This window comes from Phasianus colchicus, chromosome 2 (assembly GCF_987193195.1).
Source record: "Phasianus colchicus chromosome 2, bPhaCol1.hap1.1, whole genome shotgun sequence".
Lineage (NCBI taxonomy): Eukaryota > Metazoa > Chordata > Aves > Galliformes > Phasianidae > Phasianus > Phasianus colchicus.
Window position 1 is genome coordinate 20,563,987 of NC_143437.1, and position 25,690 is coordinate 20,589,676.

At 41.3% G+C, this 25,690-nt stretch overlaps 1 protein-coding gene across 1 annotated transcript in view; it reads left to right on the top strand.

Moving 5' to 3' along the window:
• Positions 1-25,690, top strand: part of USH2A (usherin) — a 389,040-nt gene that overhangs the window by 357,139 nt on the left and 6,211 nt on the right. The window contains exons 62-68 of the mRNA XM_031595830.2: positions 5,761-5,988; positions 6,825-8,341; positions 9,283-9,604; positions 19,644-19,853; positions 22,071-22,309; positions 22,899-23,116; positions 24,994-25,170. Of these exons, the coding sequence (XP_031451690.2) occupies positions 5,761-5,988; positions 6,825-8,341; positions 9,283-9,604; positions 19,644-19,853; positions 22,071-22,309; positions 22,899-23,116; positions 24,994-25,170 (2,911 nt within the window). The remainder of the gene's footprint in view (positions 1-5,760; positions 5,989-6,824; positions 8,342-9,282; positions 9,605-19,643; positions 19,854-22,070; positions 22,310-22,898; positions 23,117-24,993; positions 25,171-25,690) is intronic.

Below are 25,690 nucleotides of genomic sequence, written 5' to 3' on the forward strand. Positions count from 1 at the left end.
ATGTTAAAAAAGAAAAGAAAACCTTACGAAAGTGGCACAGAACAGGGTACTGAAGTGTTGACTTCACTCCGAAAAGAATTTTAAAAGTTTTTCCAGTGCTGCACTGCTGTTTAAAAGCATACTTGCTCCCAAAAGCCAGCGCAGCGGCTGACTGCAGCTGGCTTAGTGTGCTTGGTGCCGTTTTGCTGCTCCATGCCTCCTCGCTTCCTTTGTGATTCTTTGTCTTCCAATCAAAGCTGGGGACCGAGACTCCTGCTGAGGCTGCAGCAGGTCCCCAGATGCCCAGGTGTGCCAGGAAGGAAAGCTGACTGCTGTGAAAATGTGCACCAGCCCCACTTGACAGATTCAGCTGCATGCAGTTCACAGTTCCTCACACGCTCTGCCAGGAAGGAGAAAAATGAATTGCAATGCGATACTTGTAGATCAGGTACTAATTGTTGCGGTTTGCAGAACATTTTAAACTCCTTAGATTACTGCTTTTTCTGAAGGTTCCTCACAAAACATGTTCCCAAGCTCCAGTAAGAATAGTCACTTAGGAAATATCTCCATTGTGTGCTGAGTGGAGCAGGGGTGTACAAATGAGTTCTTTAAAAAAGGCATACATTTAAATGCTATTTAGATTTTTTTTTTTAATTTTTATTATGATTTTTCTTTTTACAATTTGGTTGTTGTGTCATAAAAATTATACCATAAAAAAAAGTACCAGTTGTGTAATACATGTTACTGCTTTTGATGGCTTGTTCGGTAATATTAATCATTGCAATAATAATTTAAAAAGAAAACTCTGGGTTGAAAGGCAATTTTTAATTTCCAGAATGAAGTGCAAAGTAGTTCTTAAAAGGTAAAATCTTAAAAGTGAAATGTACCAAACATTATAATGAAAACTCTAGAATTAATTTTTACTCAAATTTGGAGGAAAATAAATAGCGTGACAACAATTTCTGGTAGGACTGGAAAAAACTGGTTGCTTTTAGGCAAGATCATTTCTGGCAAAATGAGTAATACTTTGGTTTCTATTTGGTTTACCTTTGAGTTTTTTTCAGTACTATCATGGGAATAATTTATATTCCAGTCCACACTGCTAGAGGAAGGAATGGAGTCATAGATTACCTGTGTATCTGTAAGTTATATCCTTGTGAATTTGAGCATAAGGCTTTAGGAATAGAGTAGATTTTAAAAATGAAAAAGAAACCATGTGCATAATACAAGCTGGAGAAGGAAGGCAACCCAAAGGATAAGTTAGGGATTGTATATGAAAATGAACCCAGTGCAATTTTGAGAGGGAAGGCAGGGGCTAAGATGCTTGCTGAGAAATAAACATGAACATCTGAGTTTTGTCAAGGTGGAGGTGCTCACTGTGTTTGCAGTTATGGAAAGTTATGGGACTGGCAAAGTGAATAATGTCAAAGTTAAGGGCAAAATGAGGATCTTTGTAAAACCCCAAATATTCCCAGCTTTCCTGTCACTTGTGGAGGAAGTGTCTTCCTTGCTGGAGAATTTTGAAAACTGACATCGGTGGATGGTTGGAATAATATTCTGACGGCTAGGAGATTATAGCTCCCTCCTCCCTTGACCAGGGTGAGTTCGGTGTCTGCTTCTGTAGAAAAGAGAATGTCATACAGAATTACCTTCTGATCATGTATGTCTGGAGGATATGAAATAACCAGTACCATTAGCAGTGTGATTGTCTCTGATGCCCTCTCTGATATTTAGTTAGAGACTCACAGAAAAAAAAATGAGCCAGCTTTTTCATCAGATATCAAAGATACCTGCTGAATAGGGACTACTATACAAAGAGGTGATAGGGAGAAAGAAGAAATCGGAGCCTTGCCTTAACATGACTGGATGGTGACTTACTGAGTGTTGACGATGACCTCTGAAGCAGGAGTAGGTCCTGAAGCTCTCTGTTGGGCAGCTCCTGAGAGGTTCAGGGTTCTGATCTATCCATCATGTTTTGAACTCTCCCTGAGACCTGGGCAACTGGGCAACATTTTCAACTGCCTTGAAAAGGGAGGAAAAGCGCAGAGTGGCAACACTGGAAAGTACTGCTTCGTCAGATCGATAGATTAAAAGATGACTAGGTTGTGTAGTTTTATGCACGTTAAACATCTGTGCGGGGAGTCCACTTGCACAGAGTATTATTGACAGCTACAGATCAATGTTAATTTTTGATCATTTTCAACTTACAAAGACCTCTTGATCCTGTTGTCACCTTAGGGGCACTTCAAGTCGTTGGCAGTGATCACGGTAGGCATGTAAAACCGGCAGGCTCTCAACAGCTGCACAGCCTTGCCCGTGCTGGAGGAACAAGGGGAAGGCCGGCACCTTGCATCCCAGCCATTACCGCCTTTGAGAGGCATGAAAGAGTGTGCCCATTTGTTTCCAGACTTTAACTGACTTTTGTGCTCATGAATTAAAAAATAAACAAACAAAAAAGGCAATCTGAAGCAAATCTCGATGGATACATTATTCATGATTTGTGCTCTCTTGTTTTATGCTTTGAAAATCTGTTAAAACAAGGTTTTGTTTTAAATAACTTTTATCCTAATTTACAGTTGGAGCTATGGAATTAGCCAAGCAGGGTGCATTTGTTGCTGCTATCAGCTTACACTTCTACTGGCAGCATGTAAAGCCTTTTGCACAACAAAAGCAGAGATGCTACCCTGCATCTCAGAGTGGCGATGCTGCCATTGCTGTCAGAGGTAAGGAACAGGGCTACCCGAAGCAATGGGTGGTTGGCAGGTAGCTCTGGGCTGCAGTATGGGGATGCTGACACAGCTACCTCCAGTCCGGGTCTGCAGCGTTTACCTTAAAAGTATAGACCTTTCAGGAGGAGTGTGAGAGTGAACACACATTGTTTGCTAAGTTATTCTTAATTTAATGACTGAATAAGTGAGTCTGCTTTGCAATAGGAGACACAGAAAGGAGGGCATGGGGCTGCAATCCATCAGCTTTCATGGTCAGTCAGTCTTGAGCTACGAATATCTTAATGTTTGCATTAAAATTTTATTTTGTTGGCTTGCTTTTAATGGTAAATGAAATCTGGCCCGTTAGCAGTGTGTAAACATGGGATATATGAGTTCATGGCTTTGCAAACAAAGACTGGGAGAACATTCCACGCATGGATTGTGATCCTGCGCCTGTTTAAGACAGTGCAGTTGTCCACTGAAGCCAAAGGTTACCGTGCTATCCTTTGCAAGCTGTGTGTTTGCCATTTGTGTTTAACCATTCCATCAGGGCAGTATTTCTAGGCTAGGATATTAAATAATTCTTAAAATAAATCACTGCGACTGCCATCCATCCTCATTTTTAGGATCAACCTCTGAGCTGAGTAAATTCACAGATGGCAATGGCAGCAGTGCAGGGAGAGAAAGTGTGGCTTCATTTTCTGGGAGGACATCCCCTGAGCTTACTTCAAAACCAAACAAAACAAAAATACATGTAAACCGTTTGCTCTTCAAGAAGTATCTGTAGGAGCCAGGGATAAAAGTCATCCCTGGAAGGAATGGTTTAGCAGTCTCCAGAGAACGCAGCGAACTGCAGGCAAGGAAATCCCTCCAGCCTTGTTTCATTTCAAAGGGTGGTGAGGATTGTAAATAATTAAATCTTGGGGTTTAGTGGAAAGACTGTCAAGGGTGATGAAAAATATGCCATTTTTCTGTTTAAAAAAAAAAAAAAAAAGCGTTTTCTAGTATTGTTGTCACAAAAGCCCACCCTGATCACACTGGTGATAAGAAAGCAGAACCATTACTTTTTGTACAGTGTTTGTAATGATGTGTTTGTACCTTCTGAGAGCCCCTGTGTAATGGTTCAGGAGCAGTAATTTAATGCGGTGTGTTCCCTTCCTTCCTCCTCCACCTCCAAACCATGCAATGTAAATTTTAGGCTTTTAAAAGTTCTGTTTTGAAAACCTAATAGATAACTGTCCTCATAAAAACTATTAATATAGACCACATCCAATTGTAAAGCTAATTTTAATCATGTTTTGTGCCAACATAATTTCTGATGCCAGATTCTTATGCTAAGCATGAACTTCAATTTGAGCTCTGTTCTTTAACCTGCAGTTCATAATTCTGCGTTCAGCCGTATAGGTTTTTGGCTATGGCAGTTTGAACGCTTCCACTTTCAAAGATCTAAGCCATAAATGTTTATTAAAAGAATCTATAATGAAATCAGTTTTGTTATTTTTTTAATGGCTGCCTTGAGTATGTTGGATGACTGAACGCGCGTTGTTAATCATTAAGCTCTCGTGTTACAAAAAGCGTTTGATAGTATTGCCATCTAGGGGCCGAACAAAATTCTCCGTACTGAAATAAACTGTAATTGAACAGGTGCTGCTATTGACAATATACATATGTTTTTGCTTTATAGCCCACATGCTTTCCATATTTCTTATGACAAAAGATATCTCTAAATGTCCCGCAGCAGCCAGAGCTTTTTTATATATAATCTGTTCGAGGTGATTGCTATTTGCATTTGAGCTTATGCTTTTTTGGCAATGATGCCTGGGAATTCCTAACAAAGAATTATACTTTTTTGCATTATTAATCTTGCTAGTGTTTGCCCTGTTTAACAGAAAAAGGAATCATTTATCAGAAAAGTATGTTTATAATCTGTACTTGTGGCATCTTCAGATTTAATATTCATAATGGTCAACTCAAACGCTGCGCTATATTTATCTAAAAGACTAACTCATTGTTGTGAGGAAATAACTACTGAAATATTGATGATCCAACTTTTAATATTTAAAAAAAGAAATTAATATTTCTTTAAAATTTGTTTCTGATTCTGTTCTCCTAACAAATGTTTAAATATTAAACAATTGAAAGTGTTAGCATTTAACAACTTAATACAACTTACGGAAGGAGAGAAATTGGCTGCAGCTTACTGCCACGCGAATGAAGCTGAATTCTTGTGCTCGCGTTCTTTGTATTGGAAAAACTAATGCAAAAGCCCTGCTAAGAATGGAATTTAATACATTGGTGATCAGCAGATCCCCTTTCTTCCCCCAGTGAGGCACGTCTGAAGAGTCTCTTAGTGATGCATGCTACTCCCCTTCTTTGTTAGGCACCTTGCCTTCCATCGCTGCTAGTAGCAGTGCTGTGCTGTGCTGCATTCCTCTGCAGGGTTGGGTCTCTATCAGCTGCTGTTTGGGGCAAGCTGCAGTGCCAGTGCAGTGGTCCCTCCTGTCTACTGTATTCTGCCTGCCCACATCCACCCGCTTGGCAGGCCCCTTGCATGGCAACGGGTGAGCCCCAGCCATTCCAGAAAGTCTCATCTCCATACCCTGCATAGCCGCATACTTTCTAGCCAGCCTTGGCCTCTGCTTGGCCTCAAGGGACATCCTGATAGAGCAGGAATACCAAAACCAGTTTATTCTTTCCACCTCTCCCTCCATTTTTCTCATCCCACTTTTAAGCATTTTGTTTTCAGTAAGGAAATGAGACTGTACTCTTGGAAACATCATAATCTTTTTTTCACAAATAGATAGGATAAGACAAAGGAAAATGGTTTGAGTGTGCATACCCAGAAATCAGCTCCAAAGACTCCACCATATTGACTGATATTTTTTAAAAATCCTAACAGTTTCTTTCTGAGATTCAGCCATGGAAATCCACAGAAAAATCCTGGTAACCAGCTGGGGTATTCTGCAAAGCGGTCAGAAGAGACCCAGAGCTGAGACCTCATTTTCCAAGTGACATAAACCACAGATGCTGATTACTTTTTTAACTAACTCAAACATCTGTATTCTTGCTTCAGGGAGGAAAGCATCAAGCTCATTTATTTGGATTGAAACCTTTCACAACATATCATGTCCATGTCGTAGCTGTAAACAACGCCGGACAGGTTTCAAGCCCCTGGACATCTGTGCGCACATTGGAAGCTTCACCCAGTGGCCTGAGCAACTTCACTGTGGAAAAGAAAGAGAACGGCAGGGCTCTGTTGCTGAAATGGTCAGAGCCTTCTGAACCCAATGGCATAATTAAGGTAATCTCTGTGTTCACATTTTGCTTGATCAAAAATAAAGAAAAGATAAACGATGCATATCAAATGTTTTTTGCTGGAAAAGACTCAATCAAATGCATTATACTTTAAAATAAGACAGAAGTCCTATGTAAGCACAAGGCACTAAGAGCACACTCATGGCTTGTGCTTATATTCAAATGAGAATTAACACTCCTGTGCTAGCCCCAACCACAAAAGTTCATTTACAGTGAACCAAACTGTTAATTTAATGGACAGAAAGCTATGCATGAAAGCTCATTGTTAATAACTTTAGCCCTTTACTCTAGACATTGCCAAAATGCACTTCTAGAAGCTTTAGGTTTGAGAGAATTTTGTTCTGATATTTGTACCTTCTGTTAACACAGTGGTTTCAACTGATTGTAGATCAATTACCCAAAAAGAGAGAGGGTGGGAGGGGGAGCTTTTGATTTTTTTTTTTTTTCTTAAATGGTTTTGTTTAGAGTTAGTCTGCAAGAAGCTTTGGGCTAATCTATAAGATGCTTGCTATAAAACTTGATAACAAACAAACATAATGAAAAGTGTCGCTAGGTGATTTATTGCTACAATCCAAATGAAAAAAAAAAATCGTGAAAATTGGATCAAAACATTATTTTTGTATCAATGATCTGTTTGTGTGGTGATTGTTACTATCAAGGAAGTCAGCTACTGGATAGTTGGTTGATAGAACTCACTCTGTTGCGAAGATTAAGGCGTCTCATCTATAGCTTGTTTACAAACATTTTGATTTATAGATTTCTGTCCTTTTATCCTGACTTCTTTCCCTTTCAGTCTTTCTTTTTTTTTTTTTTTTTCCTTAGACCTACAATATTTTCAGTGATGACAACCTGGAGTACAGTGGTTTATCTCGCCAGTTCCTCTTCAGGCGCCTTGAGCCATACACGCTCTATACGCTGCTACTGGAAGCTTGTAATGCAGCAGGCTGCACTCGTTCTTCACCCCAGCCCATTCGAACAGGTGAAGCACCTCCAGTGTCTCAGATGGCACCCGTAATCCAGGCAGTGAATGCTACCAACATTGAGCTGAGCTGGTTGGAGCCAATTAATCCAAATGGAAAAATAATTCGCTATGAAGTTATTCACAGATGCACAAAAGAAAATGCTGCAGGGTACAGAGCAACAATGGAAGATGAGAAAATTGTTTTCACAGAATATAACACTGAAAGTAATACATTTGTGTACAATGATAAAGGTTTGCAGCCATGGACAAGGTATGAATACAAAATACGCACCTGGAATGCAGCGGGCTACACTGACAGCTCTTGGACAGCAGCCATGACCAGTCAAACTGCCCCAAAAGGTCTCGCTGCCCCTAGGTTATCCTTAGCATCAGTTAACCCTCGCAAGGTGCTCGTCTCATGGGATGCACCAGCACAGCCCAATGGTATTCTTCAATCATACAGGCTGCTAAAAAATGATGTTCTCTATCCTTTCAGCTTTGATGCAGCTACCTTCAACTACACGGATGAGGACTTACTACCCTATTCTATGTACAGTTATGCAATAGTTGCCTGCACAATGGGTGGCTGCTCTACCAGTGAACCAGCTGCAATACGAACATTGGAAGCAGCTCCTGCGTTAGTGGATCCACCATCTCTGCAGGCTGTCAGTTCCACTCAGGTTAATGCATCCTGGGCACCTCCCCAAATACAAAATGGAGATATCACCAAGTACATTTTGAAATTAAACAATGAAGAGTATTATCTTGGCAAAAACTTGCAAATGTTGATTTCTGATCTGCAGCCTTACACACAGTATGATTTTGAATTGGTTGCCTGTACTGCTGGGGGCTGCACATCTAGCACAGCCCAGTCAGTGACAACCATGGAGGCTCCACCATTAAATATGGAAGCTCCGAGGCTGCTTGTCATGGGCTCAGAGTCAATTGAGATCACATGGAAAAGTCCAGCTAAGCCCAATGGTAAAATCACAAGCTACGAGCTAAGAAGGGATGATGTTCTTGTTTACTCGGGTCAGGAAACTCGCTACCTTGATTTCACCTTAACACCAGGAATGGAGTACAGCTACACTGTCACTGCAAATAACAGCCAAGGGAGCGTGACCAGTCCATCAGCTCAGATAAAAACCAACCCCTCTGCTCCTTCTGGGATGTTGCCTCCTAGATTGCAAGCATGGTCCTCAAAGGAGATTTTGGTGGCCTGGGATCCTCCTATCAAAGTAAACGGTGACATTAAAAATTATACGATCTCCATCCACAAGCCTGTTGAAACAGGAAAGAAGACTGTTGACTTTGATGCATCTCATAGTTCCTTTGTGAGACGTTCGTTCATAGTGGCAGGACTACAACCCTACAGTTGGTAAGTCTGGAGGATTATGTTTGTTAAATGAATGCTGCAAGTTGAATCAGTAGGCTGGCATTAACTCTCCATTTTAAACAGTTGGTCAGACCCATGGGTTTTAGTTCCTAAAAGGCAAATGATAAAGCCGAGATATTTTAATTTACAGTAACACCAGCTATGTATCATCTTGATGAAGTGCATAGAGTTGACCTGGGTTATAATTGATACACAGGGTGGTTTAGTACTCTGCTACAGACTCCAGAACCTGCACGACTTGTGAGCTGCAAAAAAGAAAGCAACACACTTGATACTGAAATAATGTCTTCCCTGCTAATTCTTGATTATTTACGTGACCTTTCCGTATATATTTGTGTAGGCATAATTTGTGTGTGTTACATGGTTGATAAGTCTGTCTACTATTTACATATAACTAATCTAAATCCAAAGAGAGAAGAGTAATAGAGTGAAGTTAGTGATGATCCTGTTCTCAAATGATATCCACATCATCTTTTACAATAAATCATCATTTTGATTCATGTCATCAAAATAATTTGATTACTTGACTCATGAAGATATGATTACTGCTTTGAAAACAAAAATCACAGAATCATAGAATCATCCAGGTTGAAAAAGACCTCAAAGATCATCGAGTCCAACCACAACCCAACCACACTATCCCAACTCTAACAACCCTCTACTAAATCATGTCCCTGAGCACCACATCCAAACGGTCCTTAAATACACTCAGGGATGGCGACTCCACTACCTCAGTGTAAAACCTGGATGAAACTTTCTTCTGTCATCTGCTTTATGAATTCCCCCATGTAGTCTATATGTTGATATAAACGGTTTACTTTTTCAAAAATGCCAAAGACCAAAAAAATTAAGACCCCTCCCCCCTCCAATGCGTGTTTGATTCCAATGTTTTAACCACTTTGTTCCCACTTATGTTTTCCAAGGTACGAGGTACAGCTCCAGGCTTGCACAGAGCTGGGCTGTGCCTCCAGTGAGTGGGCATCTGTCCAGACACTGGAGGCACCACCAGCAGCACAGCCCGCACCTCTCATAGAGATACAGGCCACAGCCAGGGGCTTCCAGACAGTGTCTTCTGTCCTATGGACTGGCCCACAGCAGCCAAATGGGAAGATTTTATACTATGAACTTTACAGAAGACGGACAACACGAGCCCTCATAAATTTAGACCTCATACTTGTTTACAATGGCTCTTCAACGTTCTTCAGAGATGACCAGTTGTTGCCTTACACAGAATACGAATATCAGGTGGGATCTAATGTTATGTAAGTAGTGTGATATTTTAGTGCTGAAAAGGCATTTCATTAGTTTTTTTCTTTCTTTTTCCCTCTTCCCCTCGTCTTCTTGGAATTATTTTTTACTTTGAGATCACAAAGTAGCTTATGTCAAGAGGAACTGGAGGTGTTTTGTCAACAGATTAAATGGTAGAATGGTAGGATCACAAGCAGGTTTTGTGAAGTTATTGTTGATGGCTGCTACTTCTTATGCATGTCAGCCTTTCACTGTTGTTTTTCTTATGAGTTTACTATTGGAATTAAACTGTGGAGTAGGTATTGTCATCACTGATTATCAGCAGTGCCCTGGAAACTAAGCTCAAGTTTTGTACACATATCTTGGCTTTACCCCATTGAACTGAGATATTTGCTATTTCTAAGCACCTGACATTCCTTCCAAATGTTTAGATGAGTTAGTGGAGTTTAGAATCTCACCAAAAACTGCCTTTAATCTGTTGTCTCTGAAGCCATAGTTTTGTAGCAGGTTAAGGCTAGTTTTTGCTTATAAAGATGCCTTTCAACAAGCACTCTTATTATTCTGCTAACAGGATAGCAGTAAGCCTCGCTCCTGAATCTATACACAATAACTCTACATATGGAGTGTCTTGAGGATGAGTTTGGCAATTCTCAGAAGTATTTACAACTTTTTTCCTAAAATAAAATAAAATAAAATAAAATTTGCTCAAATATGGATTTTTTTTAGTAAGTGTAAAACACAGTGCATTCCACCTCTTGAGCTCCCACAGGATAGTGGCAGTCTTTCTTTAAAATGTTCATTTGCTTTACAGGATGACAAAGTAATTCAGGTTGGAATGGCTCTCATCCAGTCCAGCTTCCCGCTCAAAGTACTGTCGGTTGAGAGGTCAGATGAGGTTATTTAGGGCTTTATACTTTTGTACCTTGGAAATCTTAAGGGAAAGTGAGCAACATCTCAGGGCAGTCTGCACCACTGCGTTACTGTCCCCATGGTGAAAAAAGTGTCCTCACATGCCAAGTTCTCCAGCCTCCTGACTGCCTTAGAGGCCCTCTGCTGAACTCACTCCAATTCATCAATCTTTCTTGGGGCCAGAACAGGACAAACGCTAAGTGATGGCATGTAATCACTTCCTTTAATTGTCTGGCTATGGTCCTGTTAAATGGCTCAAGATGCAGTTGCCTATTTTTGCTGCCAGGGTACATTGCTGGCTCATGTTTGACTTCCTATCTACTAAGATCCCCCCAAGTTCTTTCCAGCTGAGTTGTTCCATAGCTGGTCAGTCTCTACCCTGTAATGCTGCAAGGGTTTATACTAGGCAAGGTGCAAGGCTTCGCATCTGTCCTTGATGAAACTACCTGGTAAACTTTTCCTCTGTGATCTTCTGACTGCCCTTGATCATACTAACTTGTTCTCTCCACTTTGGTGTCAACCTGATGGAGTTTTGATGACAGTGCTCTTCACAGATCAGGTTCTTTAGTTTCTGTTCTTCACTTCTCCGTTACATTCTTTTTGGTAGCCAGAAGCCATGCAGAATTAAATCTAAAATGTTTCTTTATCACATTAGCAGCAGAATCTATTGAGCTGATACATACACATACAAAGTCACGTAGCATGGAAGGGACATCCAGAGGTCATCTAGTCTAACTTCCTGCTTGAAGCAGATCTATTCAGAGCAGGCTGCTCAGGACTGTGTCCAATCGCATTCTGGACCAAGTTCTCTATCCCTGATTCTCCAAGGATGGAGACTGTACAACCTGTCTGTTCCAATGACTGCTTACATATCTCTTATTTCCCTTTGTGCCTAACTCTGTTGTTTCAGCTTGTGTCCATTGCCTATTGTATGTCAGAGTCCCAGGGCCTAGAGGGAAGAACTCTGTGGCTTTCTTCATAAATCACTTCTAGCAGCTCTAACTTGGATAAGAAAAAGATTCTGAATGGACAATTATTAAATTATTGAAAAGAGAACCTGAGACACTACTAGAAAAATGTACTTATTGCAGTATTCACAAAACCTATCTTCGCTACTTGACAGAAACCTTTTTCCTTTTGATGTTTCTGTATTGGCAGCATGTCTGTAAGGTGGTAGCCAGAATGAACATGTTAGCTTTGAGCCAGAGGAAATTTTGAGTATCTGTGAGTTCAGAGAACTTCGGAATTTAGTAGTACAAGAGATACTATAACATTTTCCAAAACAAAAAGTATGATTACTTCAAGCCCAAAAACTTACTACCCTTTAAATGTGTGAAGATATATTTTCCAGTCGTCATTTTACTTGTGACCAAAGCTATTAAATTTTTTCAAGAAACAGAACAGTTTAGAGTGAAATGTTGTTGTAGTGAGTCCCCCTGTGTATAAAAATTAAGGTTTTAATTTCTTTCTCACTGTCAAGGACTCTTCTGTATCTTCCACAATACTGTGAATTCTCCATTTGCTGTAGTTTCTTTATAATGGAACCATGGCTGGACCAGATCTCCTTACTATTTTGGTCAAGATCTGTGAAAAATGCAAATGCAGATGAAGATTGGTAGATAGAAAAGAGTTGTAGCAGATCCATGCCCTGATTACTACTTAGGAATCTTTCTTAGCTAAAGGAAAACATCTCACTTTTTGTCTGAGCTGGAAGCTATGTGATACACTCAGTTGCACCAATTTACAATTACCTAATTCAAAAGCTGTTTTGGGGGGGGGGAGAAGTTGATAGCACAGCACAGAGATGTGCTTGAGCTAATGAATTTAATGATCAGTTGATGATGAGTAGCAAAGCGGATTTCTTTGGTTTACCATGCCATATTCAAGACTTGGCTTTTTTATCTTTATCTTGGTTCTGTTCCGTAACTGGGCTGAGCTGTTGACTGGATCTCTAAATCATTTTTTTTTTTTCCTTTTTTTTTTTTTTTTACCTCTCCACTGATCCACTGATGGCCATTTATTTCACTGTGAGAGGTTTTTGCATGCACGTGTTTGTTTTTTCCTTGTGTCACTTGCAGCAGTCCTCTGGGATCTATTCTAAGCTCCTCCATTGTTGACAATTTATATCTTGTCTGTGAGACAAGTTATTCATAAGTATAGGGCTTGACTTTTGCTATTATGCTGATGAAACCCAGATTTATATTTCACTTAAACTGAATATTGATTCTGCTGTCTCTGCATTTGAGGCTTGTTTGCTGGACATAAAACTTTAAATGCAACTGAATTTCCTCCAGCAGAATGCAGATAAAATCAAAGTGCAGAGATGGGATGGGACCCTCTCCAGCATTTTTGGAGGTATTGAGGTTTAGTTCAATGAACCTGGTAGCTTCTTTGGATCTGAGGTGAGGGTTTTGGAGGTTTTTTTTTTTTTTTTTTTGCTGGAAACTTCAGCTGAATATTTAAAGCTTGTAAGACTAGATGTAAAAGTTGCACTTCCAAAAATGATGATGTGACTTTTGAAGCTCATGCTGGTCAAAGGGACTGTGCCCCCTAAATGCTAAGGTCACAGTTGTTCAAGGAACTTGAGCATTTTTATTCTTCATGGGCCAGATCTATGTGAGCACATTAATGCCTACTAGATTTCAGTGCACTTAAAGAGGTATTAAGATGCCTACTGTCCTGTACTTGAAATAATTACTGAGATCTTTGAAATTTTATCTATAGGTCTAACCAATAGATACTTGCCTTCTTTGTAGCATCTGGCCTCTTAGGCATTTCTTGAAATACTGTCTAATTCCTCAGCTGTATTGTGTGATTCCCTCAAAAAATCCTGACTTAAACAAACTTCATGAGACCTAATGAGTTTCTTCATTTCTATAGAATTTCTGAAACAAAATATTTTGGCTTTTCTCAGGAGCTGCTGAGAATGGTGTAAAGTACCCATTTTTCTTAGCTACTGGTAGGCCCTTTTGACATGCAGTACTGATCTGCAAAAAGGTGGTGCTGGGTTTTGGTGTAATTTCCATGCAAGTGCAATGTCACTCTTCCACAATTGCACTTAATTGTTTACTTGGAGTGCTTCTTTAGATTAATGGCTTAATGTTTTCCTGGTATGTAGAACATGTCCTTATTTCCTCTCTGAAACCACTGAGCAAGCAAAAGATTGGAGTAGAACTTTTCAGAAGGTTTTATTGTTGCCTTTTTATTCTTTGGTAGGACTGTCTGGTGCACTGCAGCAGGTGTCTGCCTCTCACAGTGTCCTTAAGTAGTGTGCTTCTCACAGTCCAAATACTTCTGCCAAGTGAAAGGCCAAGGGAAGATTCCAAGATATGCCAGGGGAAATACATTTTGGGCACTCCATCTTGGACTCTCAGAAACTATCAAAGAGGAAACAAAGAGGAAACTTTGGAGATTTACAGAAAGAAAAATGAGTGAAAAGTCATGAAGATTATGGCAGGACCAACTGCATGGAGCACAGAAAATGTCAGTCCTCTTGGTCACTTTCAGAGATGACAAGAATGGCACTTGGTTACCAGCCTGTCCAGCAAACTGGTGCTCCAGTTTGTGCTGCTTAGTTACTGACTAACAACTGAGTGACTCTTACAGCTTAAAATGGGGTGAAGCAGGTTCTCTGACTAACCAGTGATGGGTAGTCACCCATTTGTAATATCCCTCATCTTTTGGCTTCTTTTCTTCATTTTAATTCACTATTTCTGCTTGTCACACTGAGAGAAAGATACACCACAAAGCATTGACAAAATCAAAGACATTTCCTTCTTGCACTCCCTGCTTGCTATCCCCTTTGTTTCAAAGAGGGGGTTTTCTTGCAAGAGAAAATCTTCTGAAAAGTAAAGCACAGTTATATTCTTTCAATGCTTAAAAAATACCTACTCTAAATACCCTTTTGCTGAACTGGATGCTTCCTTTGCCCTCGTACAGTAGGGCACACAGTAGAAGTGCTACTTGAAACCATGCAATTTCTTTTAAAAAGCCCCTCTTCTGGCACCATGTTTCAGTTGCCAACACTGTCCTAAATTTAAGTGTGAAACAATGTACTGATGAAGCAAACCTTGATTTTTGTTCATTAAACAAAATGATGTTTTTGGCTTCCAGAATTACTGGTGAGACAGTTATGACACCACACTTGTAGGGCTTTTTCCAGTACGTTGCTATTCTGATCATGGTTCTGATCAAAACCATGGCAAGCTATCCTTTAATAAGACATTAGTGTGAGTACCGCGGGAAAATATATTCCAGGGCAGTAGATGACTTGATATGATTTCCTTGATTGTATCTTTTTATTTATGAGGCATAATTTATGACTGCTGAAAAGCAAACTAAAATGAGTGATGACTAACTACAGCCAAAGTAATAAATCAGAAACGGAGAAAGAAGTGGTGATTTTGATCGAATCTATTGAATTAGCTGTTGCCCTTAGCTATTACAGGTATTGGAAAGACCTTTTAATATCTGCTTATCTCTCTCATGGGAATGTGGTAACTATCTCATTATATACCCATAGGAAACAAATTATTTAATTTTCTACCTTTTAGAGTTAAACTTGTTTACATCTCTCATTAATTACGGGTGTTATACTATGTTATATGAAATGAGCATCCTTTAGAATATGGTAATGTTATGCAAGTCCCAAACTGTTTGCCTGTAATCTTTGTCTTTCTCTTTCACCTCCCTAGAATGGGTTTAATACTTTTATTAGATATAAAGATTTGAATAGTGAAGATGAATAGCAATGTTAAGAGGTTCAAATTATCGCAATGCTAGAAGCCTGGACCTACAGTCTATCCCATTATATATTTATGGCCTCCCTAAGTATGCTGACTGAGTGCTAAATAGGTAAGAGAAGAGATTTCAGGATGGGCAATCAGAAAACACACTTTTGTTTACTACCTCTTTGTACCACTGATCATGAGTGGATGTGATACCTTTTTTCTATTGCCTTTGCTCTATTCCTATTAGATTGCAACCACTTTATGCTTGTTTGTGTAATTGGAGTCGTGATCAAAAGATCACTTTAATTACGGGGGGAATTTTTGGTAACAGAATGCATTTTTTCTGCCTTAATCACAGACGATATTTGTCCTTTGAGGGGGTTAAGTTTGTGTACTTTATTTTGATAGCTTCTTGACTGTCCCTATTCATCACAGAGACGCTTAGTACTTGCCTGCTTGCTTGTCTTCTTCTGATGCTTTTCTTCAGCTTTAGTGGTAGTCCAGCTGCTTCCCTCTATTCCCTCCTGTATGAAGTACATACTTTCACATATGATCTCCATTTGATAAAAGAAAAATGACTTTTTCAGTTCAAAACACAGCTTGCCCAGGTGAGGGCCTCAGCCCTGTGTTGCTCAGAGGTGAAGACGACACCTACTCACAGCATCTCCATCTTTGAGCCATTGTAATTTTAGTGCCCTGTATGGAGAAAGTTGCTATTCAGCTTTACTGAGCTTGAACAAGTGCTCACTGCATTCAAGCTGTGGTCAGTTTCTCCTGGTCTCCTATCTCTTGCCCCTTCTTGCTGGGCCAGTGAGCCTTCAGGTTGTCCTATGATCATTTTGAGCAATGCCTGAACACCAGTCTCATCCAGGAGCTGAGATCCATGCAGGGTCATTGGTGATGAAAAAAACAAGCTTAGTTACCTGTAAGTGGAATTCTCTAGTACTTCTCTAGAGATTGTAATTCTCTAGATATGGAGGCTCCAGACAAGTTTCTCCTGTCTGGTTCCACCTCATAATCCAGCGTGGTCCAGAGGCCAGCAAATTTATAAAGCAGTTTAAAAAATATCTCATGTAGTGTAGCTGATTTTGGAGACCACTCCTGCTTTTGTTGAGGGAAAGTAGCCATTAAAAGCTATACATCTTTTGGCAGCATGCAGAGCCATGCACAATGATGTCATAGTTAATGCTTTTGAAAGCAGTATATTCAGAAGGTCGGGTTATAAGAAGCGTTTGATGCCTTTCTGCTGTTTTGTCATTCAGTACATTCCTGCCTACATGAGATCTGTGCTCTGAGGTAGCTTTCAGAATCTTCTGCCATTCTGAACAGCAAATGATGATGATGATGCCTATTAAGATGTCCACATTTCTATGTGGATGCAATAAATATTTTCTGTGCTGATTATGTCATGTCTTAAAAGGACTCTTTGTGTGCCAAAATAAAACTTATTACAAAAGTCTAAAGCATGGAATTTCATCTTAGCCAGACTTTCAGTAATCCATGCCCTCTTTGTGGTAATTTTCTGAGGAGCCGCGACCAAATCAAACCTCTGATTTTAGCAGGTGCTTCTCATTGCCGCTTCTGTTGCCTTGCTGTCTGATTTCTTCATGCACTGAAATGACTGAACATGAACATTTCCATCTGCAGCCATTTCTGTGCACTCACAACTCTGGATCTCCAAACACAGGCCAGAGTTTACTTGAATGACGATTCTCATAGGGAAAAATTTTTATAGCCATCCATTCTTTTACAGATGATTAAGCAGAAGCAAAAGGAGTCAGGGGACTCAGGATTATGTCAGTGTAAATCCAGAATTTAGATCCTCTAAAGTCCTGCCGAGCTCTCACAGTGTTTTCCAAAGCCGATGTGAGTTTTGCACAGCTGAAGATATTCTGCTGGAAATGTCTTGGCATGGCTGAGTTGCTGAGTTTCCCTCACTGGTATTCTGAGACTATGACTGTCAGACAGGCCCAGATTCATCTTGGCCTCTTTTTACAGAGGAATGTGATGCTCAGAGGATGGGCTCAGGGTCCCTCCCTGGAGATGGACCTGGCTAGGAAACCATGTCTGCTTGCACTTGCCCTTGCTCTGCCCAGTTGATCTTGGTTTTGTTATGTTTGTACAAAGTGGAACAGCCTTGAAGGGTGCACACTGTGCACAGACAGAGGTGAGCTGTGCACTTGGGCAATTCCACTCTGGAGGGCGGTGGGACTGACTGCCTCCATTGGAGCGTGTGATTGAAATGAAATTGCTGCCCTCTGGGAAGAGGTCTTAGCCCCCCAGATGTCACATGAAAGGAGATCAGCATTCCCTTTTCCCTTGTCCCGAGATGGTAACTGTCAAAAATAAGGCTTGTGTTCTGAAAGATGTGGCTTAGGCTCCTATGTTATGGGAGAGATGGAAGAAGATGCCTCCCACCAGCTCTCAGTGAGGTTTGTGCACCCCAGCTGTGCTGCATCCCTCTCTTCTCCATTTCCTCTCTTCTCCAAATTTCCTAAGTGGTCCCATTTCAAGGCCTGGTTGCTGTGCTATGCAGGAAGCCTCTCTCCCTAGTTCATGGCCATCGGTTATAGTGTGGAAGCTGGTTCTGCAGCTCAGGCCCAACACTGCCACATTCCATGCTCATTAAGACTGCAGCCTGGTGTGCAGCCAGAGCTTTAGAACTAAGGTCAGTGCTAAGTCGAGGCAAGTGGCACACTCAGAACTGCTTTTTCCATATGTGGCTTTTTCTCTCCACAAAGAAATATGCTTCTTGAAATGAGCTACTGTGGGCAAATCTTTGTAGCAGCAGGGACTTAACTCAGATAGAGGGTTTGACCTACTGCAGTAAAGTGAACAGAGTTTGACTTATGAAAAGTTCACAACAGAGATATATTACTGATTTCACTGAAAATGAAAGTATTCTGGCAGAGCTTTTTATCGTAGGGTGTCATCTGCACTTACGTAGTGTTTCACAGGATGATATTATATGTTAGTGAAGGAATGAGGCAGTAACTTCAGTTTTGTAGTTGGCAGAACCATAGTCTTCAAAGCCTCTGAGGTAGGTTTTGGCCCTTTTCCTTCCCTGAGCCCCTTGTGGAGTGTTCTGTGGTCTTGGAACTTAATATCGCTAGCTGGAAAGATGCCAGGGTCAATCTTGAAGAACTCTAATTTCTAAACCTCTTATTTTTTTAAGGCCCAGTCCCACCAGCCACTTCCCCAGGACTTCTGCCTGGGGTAGATCACATAAGAACGTGTTTTACTGTTGTTAGAATTGCTCGGCGTGAAAGCTTACTAAGGAATACTTATACTAAAAATCGCTCAGACAGTCCTCTTGTATTGCCATTTAGATCTATCATTCTGATTGATCACTGTGTGGTTGGCTAATATTGAGCCTAATTTAACCCTACACACTCACGCATCCATCTATTCTGTCTATTGTACCTGACATTCTACAAATTACTTACTCATGCAAATGACGACCTAAGGCAACCTTTTATGATATTCGTGTTTAATTATACAAATGGTTTTTGATAAATAAGATTATACATCCTTCCATATGTTTATTCACTCCTTGATGAAAGCAAAATTTAATTTTCATGCAGATTTGTTGAAGACTGTGTTTAATAAGTGCTGAGTTTTATGTAGTCTGCAGATCACTCTGGTTTTGGGAAGCTGACAAAACCAGTAGGTGTAGTTCACAGAGACATGTGGGTTTTAATCAGGCCTTGTTCAAGCTGCTAAATTTTGAAATCTTGGAATCGAAACAGTTGCCTTTGTGCTCATGTGGTAAAGTAAATGTTGTTGTGGAAGTAAATGAGAGATGCTGATTTAGCCATAATTTTCAGTGGGCTTTGTTTATATTATGGGTTACTGAAAACGTTGCCAAATGATTGCTACAGAAATATTTTTAAGAGAGAGATGTCCCTATAAAAATGTCAAGTTTTTAAGAGTAACTAGAATTTGTCTTGTGCAATTCAGTCAAGGTGAACGTAATTAGATGGCAGACAGTGGCAGGCTGTACTCACTGGGGCTGCTTGCACACGTGAAGGAATTAAGAGGAAAGGAGACAAATGGCAGGCCTGGATGTCAGTATTTTTGTTCACATTTGTTTGAAAATGTTATCAGTGTTGATCCTCTTTGCATGGCACAACAAAGACGGTGCTGGGAATTGAGGTAAGTAGGAGCTACGTGAATACACACTTCCTGAGACAAGAAATCTACTTTTCAATGTAATTTTTTTTCTGTTAGGAAGTCATCGGATCAGTACAGGTACTGGGCTGCAGACAAGGGACATTCTGCACGGGGGCTGTTACGCTGTGTCTTTCTTAGCAGAATTAAAGCATCCTGGAGGGCTGTGGAGTTTTTTGTGGGCTTGAGTCCTTCATTGATAGTCTCTCTGTTTCTGCATGCCAAAGGTGTGGTCAGTGAACTCGGCGGGCCGGACACCGAGCGGCTGGGCACGCTGCAGGACAGGCCCTGCTCCTCCCGAGGGCCTGGCAGCTCCCCTCTTCCACACAGTGGCATCTACAGTGGCTGTAGCGAACATCAACCCCCCTCTGAAGCCAAACGGGGTGGTCAGTATCTACAGGCTGTTTTCTAATGATACTCGAGGGACTGAGGTGGTGGTACGTATTGTCAAAATTATTTGTGTACTTCCATTTTTACTTGCGTTTTTTAGCACTAGCAGTTTTGTTCTTAGTAACTGTCTGCTGGTTGCAAATTTTCTTCCTCTCCTGCTCTCCCTTTGTTGCCTGCTCTGCAGTGCTCTCTTCTGGCCAAAGCGGGTCCTACGCTTTCACTCAGCTAAATGTGCTGCTCAAGGAATTATCTTCAGCATTCAAATCTTTCTCACTTGGTAATGTGCTGTGACAATGTGACGAGAATCCACAGCGTTATTTTGGGGATGGCTAACCATCCAAGTGAAATACTTTCAGACAGCCCCTGCCAGTCCAAATGGTGCAGGTGGAAACAGGAGCCTGGAGGAAGTGGTTGTGTGCTTTGGAGAGCCTACAGGTTTGAAGCTCCAAAGAAAATGCTCTGTTACCCTTAAAATCTATCTGATCGGTAAGAAATATTGCATGGCAAAGCACTAAAGAATAGTGCAAGTAAAAAGAAACGGTGTCTCAGTCTAGATCACCTTAAAAGAAGTTCATAATGGTGACATCTTCAGTGCAAATCTTAGCTATTTAATCAAATCCCAGTGAACCAATTCTCTAGGCAATACCTCCTGTTTGTGTCTATGCCATGGAGGGTTCCAAACCTCAAATGTGGAGTCATTTTCATCGCTAGATTGGACATGGCTGCATCTCAGAGGCCCATAATCGAGATTGCAGAGGGTTACATGTGATCCTCAAATGTTTCCTCAGTTTTAACTGTGTCTGGCTTTTTCTAGGGTGGGCAGATGGGAGGCAAGAAAGAGTAGACTTATATATATGTTTATGGTAACAGATGGATATTTATTTTGTATTTGTACAAGAAGGCTCAACAACTGTGAGGAGACTGCAGCAACACAGATGATGCTTTTATAGGGTTGACATGCAGCTGTGATTTTCCCTTGAGATTGATTCCATTTGGTGTCCAGGCGTGATTGGACTCAGTTAAGCTAGGAAACCTGCAGAGTTTCATTAGTGTTTTAAAACTGGGAGATGTGAGGAAAATCTAGAGGTGTGCAAGTTGTCTGGAGCAGTTACCACCAAATCAGTGCAAAATATTGGAATAACTTTTGTCCATAACATTATCTGTCTGGTTTTCACAAGAAGGCAAGTATTGATACTTTTTTCTTTGTATCATCTTTCTCAGTTTGGAAGTGTTGGAGATACCTTCTCAGGTCATCAAGCCTGTCCATAAGTTTAAGCTGCCTAGTGATCGCATAGTACAGATTTATTCCTCCATGCATTTATATTTCCCAGTGCAATCAGAGTGTCCATGTCTGATTCAGCTAGCTCATCTCCCTGGTGTGTGTATCACCTTCCATCTCCATCCCACCGCACCTGCCATGCTGCTGTCTCTAGCACTGGCGTTAGGCAGTACCAGATGCTTTTCTTTCCTTGCTTCACTCGTTCCTTCCTATTTTCGTCTGTACTGTGCTGAGTCACATGGTGCTATGTGGAAACAAATGTTGCCCCCTGCTGGTGTTGATTATTTTGGTTTAAAAAGCTGTATCCATAAATGACTGTAACGAAGACGTGAAGTACCTGTTCCTCCAAGCAGTTTAGAAGTAAGTTTCCTTTGCCAGAACTTTCCCATGTGAGATGTAGAAGAGTTGCCTATCAAGCAGGATTGCATGGCACCATTGCCATTTCAGTGCGGAGCAGCACTGTGTTGGCCCTCTGCTCAGAGGTTCCTGCTGGAGAGCCCAGTATCCCTTTAGGTAAATTGACCTACCAATCACATGCCTATCACTCTGCCAGGTGCTGACTCCTGTATCCAAGCCAAGGAAGCTTTTGAGATATCCATGGGCACTTGCTAATATACTTATCATGCAGTCATTTTCCACAGTCATTTATTTTTCTTTCAGTTCCTTTTAGCCCTTAAAGGTTTGCAGTTTCTCTGTCCCCGAGAATGACATATACAAGTTGATATACAGAGTTTACATCTCAACTCAAGAGGTCTGTGAGGCCACTGATGGCATGGTCTTTTCCTTTGAACAGTGCCCTTTAACTTTGTAATGGGAGGAAAATAACTGCAGAGGTCCTAGTGCACAGCAGCTGCATTAATGTCAGACTTAAAGGACATGCAGAACCTTGTGCCCATAGTCTTCTGGAGTTAATTTATCCTGATAACTCTTATTTAGTACTTGTGGTGCTTGAACCTATGACAAGTTTCCTCTTAATTTTTTGCAGCTGTCAGAAGGGACTGCCACCCAGCAGACAATACATGGACTAAAACCTTTTACCACGTACTCCATTGGCGTGGAGGCCTGCACCTGTTTCAACTGTTGCAGCAAAGGACCCGTGGCCCAAATCACCACGCAGCCAGCTCCCCCCTCTGAGCAGCCACCCCCGCAGATCCGTGCCGTGACCTCCAGGAATGCCTCTTTCCAGTGGAGCGCCCCTCAGTCACCCAATGGCATTGTCACTAGGTGGGAGCTGCGACCCAGCTAAATTTCAGCTAGCTAGGAGTAGTGGCAGAGCCACCTTCCTGGATGTAAATTGTAATCGTGTGACCGAGAGCTCTAGATGGTTGGAACAGCCGCATTCATTCTTCCTGGTGTTGGTGATGATATCTCATGTGGCCTAAATAGCATCTAGGAGGTGTTCAGATGAAGCGGTTGCTTTTCTCATGTGCAGGATATAGAGATTGATGAAGGTGGGGAGGATGCTGGGAGTGGAGGTCATTGTCTAAAACGTGTGGTTGCACAGTGAGAGATCAATTGTCTGCAAGAGGCAGCTGTATCTTGTGGTTAGTAAGGCCACTAGCTGATGTGCGGAAGAGTTGATGCCTTTTAAGACACCAATAGTTTCATTATGAGTGTGACTGACAACCACAGTTTTTCACAGACCACAGCTGGGGCCATAGTCTCCAGGAGAAAAACTAGCATCGGGTTCGGTATCCTGTCTGGTAGCCGGACATATAGCAATCAAGATGAAATGGTTGGTTGGTTGTGATGAAAACAATCATGTTATGTTATAAAAGCTCTTAGTTAATCTAAATCTCCACTGTCTTCTCAGCTATGAGCTCCATGTGTACATGGCTTGTCCGCTGAACCTGCAGCCGGCAGTAAAGGCTTGCAGCCCTGGCCCAACTGAGGTGAAGTATACAGGAAATGGACAGAGTGCCAACGTCTCAAACCTCGAGCCTTACACAACCTACAACCTGCGAGTTGTGTCTTATAACTCCGTGGGCAGCAGCGCCTCAGAGTGGGTTGGCTTCACTACAGAAAAGGAGCGTGAGTATGAGATCAGAAATTTCTGCTTCTGCCGCATGGGGCAGAGATTTGTTGATTCTCTTCAAGAATAACCTGTCTTAATTCATGCCACACTTCTGCCAGGTTCATTGAAGTTTTCCACAGGTTTCATCTGAATGTTTGGATCCTTGCTGATAGTGAAGAGTTTATCAGTAATCAACCACAGCAAGGCACTACTTTAAATTTGTGTGGTGCTGCATGGGACTTAGTTCATGGCCTGACCCAATGATTGAGCACCTGGTGAAGCAGCCAGACCTGGGAGCACAAGTGAAGGCAGTTTGCCTGTGTGACTGGAAGGGGTGGAACCAGGTTCTCCTTAAGCCTCATTTAAGTGCTAGCCGCTACACGGGAAGGATCTCTATGTGGAGATTCCTCCTTCTGGAGTATTTTATCTCTCAAAAAAAACAAAACAAAAACTTAAAACTAAAATCAGCTACAAAACGAGGGAGTCTGGCGCTGGGCAGCAGCTCCTGCCGTGGTGCGATGGGGCCGGGGGCCTCAGCAGCCTTGCGACGGGTAAGCAAATCTTTCTTTCTTTGACTGGATTGTGACCATCACTCTTTTTTGGGTGATTTAGAGCTGGTTGTCTGCCATTGCCTTTCCCTACAGGTGATGTGTATGGAAGAAAAATGTGCAGGACTTGTGCCTGTAGCCAGAACAGATTTTTACCATCAATACTGAGTTTCTGGTAGTCTAGCAGGAGCTTTTATTGAAAAGATCCATAGTGCTGTAGCCAATCATTCTGTAACAGATGAGATCATTTCATCTCAGCATGCCTGGACAGGGCAAAGAGGATCTTAACTTTTTCTCACATAGTCTGGTGTCAGGATTTCAGTGTCCTTTTTATAGAAATCCCATTTAAATCAATAGATACTTCTGCTGAGTAGATAGTAAAAATGTATCTCCTGCTACATTGCATGGATTCTCATCTCTAAGTTTAGGGTAACATAGCCCTAGATTTTCTTGAATGTGACCACTATTAAAAAAAAGTCTTTAAAATGTTTGCAAGCTGAAAACTGTAATGTGATTGATGAACTTTGAAATGGAGAAAAGAGGTGAGACATACAGAACAAAACTGTTTAATAGCCACTTTCAAACCCCTGCCCACTGGGTCTGCAGCCTTCACGTGCCAATCTTTCTTGCCTTGCTGAACTCTTATATGGGTTTCCTGAGTCACTCTGAGAGTCTCCTTCCTCTTGCCTGGAAGGTTTGGTTTAGTGGAAGTGGGCAATTAGAGGCAAAGTGTAGCTGGACAAGCAGCTTCCTTGTGAACAAACCAGCACGTGGTGGGCATGAGGTTTAATGACGAAGTCACAAGAAGGGACCGCCTCAAACTGAAATTGAGTCATTTGTCAGCAAGCTGTTATGCCCAACTGATGTAAACTTCCTCCCTGAAGTGAGTTCTGTTTCTTTTCTCCCTGCCTGCTGTGGCTTTTGTATTATGTACACATATTAGAAGAAAATCTAGGGCAGTCTCTCCAGGCTTGCAAAACAGTTCTTTCTTTAACAAGATTGGTTGCCAGAGCTAGGTGTGCTGCAACTGAACTTGCAACTTGAACAACCTCCTGTAACGCACTCTGAGTTGGGATTTAATCTGTGCAGTTTTAGTGCTGTACCACAAAGGCAAAGGACGAGAAATCTAGGTCTTTATTTTAAAGATTTGAAACATTTCTGCTTTCTCAGTGTAGGGGCTGGCTTGCTACTAAACATTCTCTTTTCTCCATCTATCTGCTCAGACAAAGGAATATGAGAAAGCTAAAACACGTGTGAATGAACTTGAATCATTCAGAGCCTGTTTCTCTCTGCTCTATATTTCCGCCATGCCTGTTGCCTAGAAATGAGCTTTTCTTCTTTTGCAGCACCTAGGTACATGGCTCCGTTCTCCGTTGTTAGCAATTTATCTACCATCCACATAGACTGGAGCCGCACTTTTGTACTGAACGGGCGCCTGAAGGAGTACGCATTAACTGAGAGCGGGCAACGCATCTACAGTGGCTTTGACACCGAGTTGTATTTGCCGAGGACATCTGACAAAAGTCAGTTCCAATTTTCTATGTCTTTCTTCCTTTAAAAGATGTTGAGCTCAATTAATAGCGTTCATATTATTGCTAAATTTGAGGAATGTGTCTCCCTGGAAGTCTCATGCTAAGAGTGCAGGAGTTACTGCTTTTCTTCCTAAATGGAGGAATGAAAGGGAGTCTGTGCAGCAGCTCTGGCAAGTTGTGCTCCATCTAAATACTTGCTGAATGCTATAGCCAAATTCACTGAACTGCATCCAAGCAGATGCTTGAAACAAAAACTCTTGGAACTAATAACCATTTTACCAGACTGGGTGAGCCTGCTTTAGTTTGTTCTGAGGGCTGAGCTTTACCAAATCCCAGAGCTGCATTCCGATTCTGTTCTTTAAGACTGTGCTCTAGAAAAAAAGGCATGGAAATAAACTTCACCAAAGGCTGGAGCCTGTTTTTTTTGTTGTTGTTGTTTTTGTTTCTTTGTTTAATATATAAATATATATATATTTTTTAAGGACTATATCAGTATCTCTTGGAACTGGCC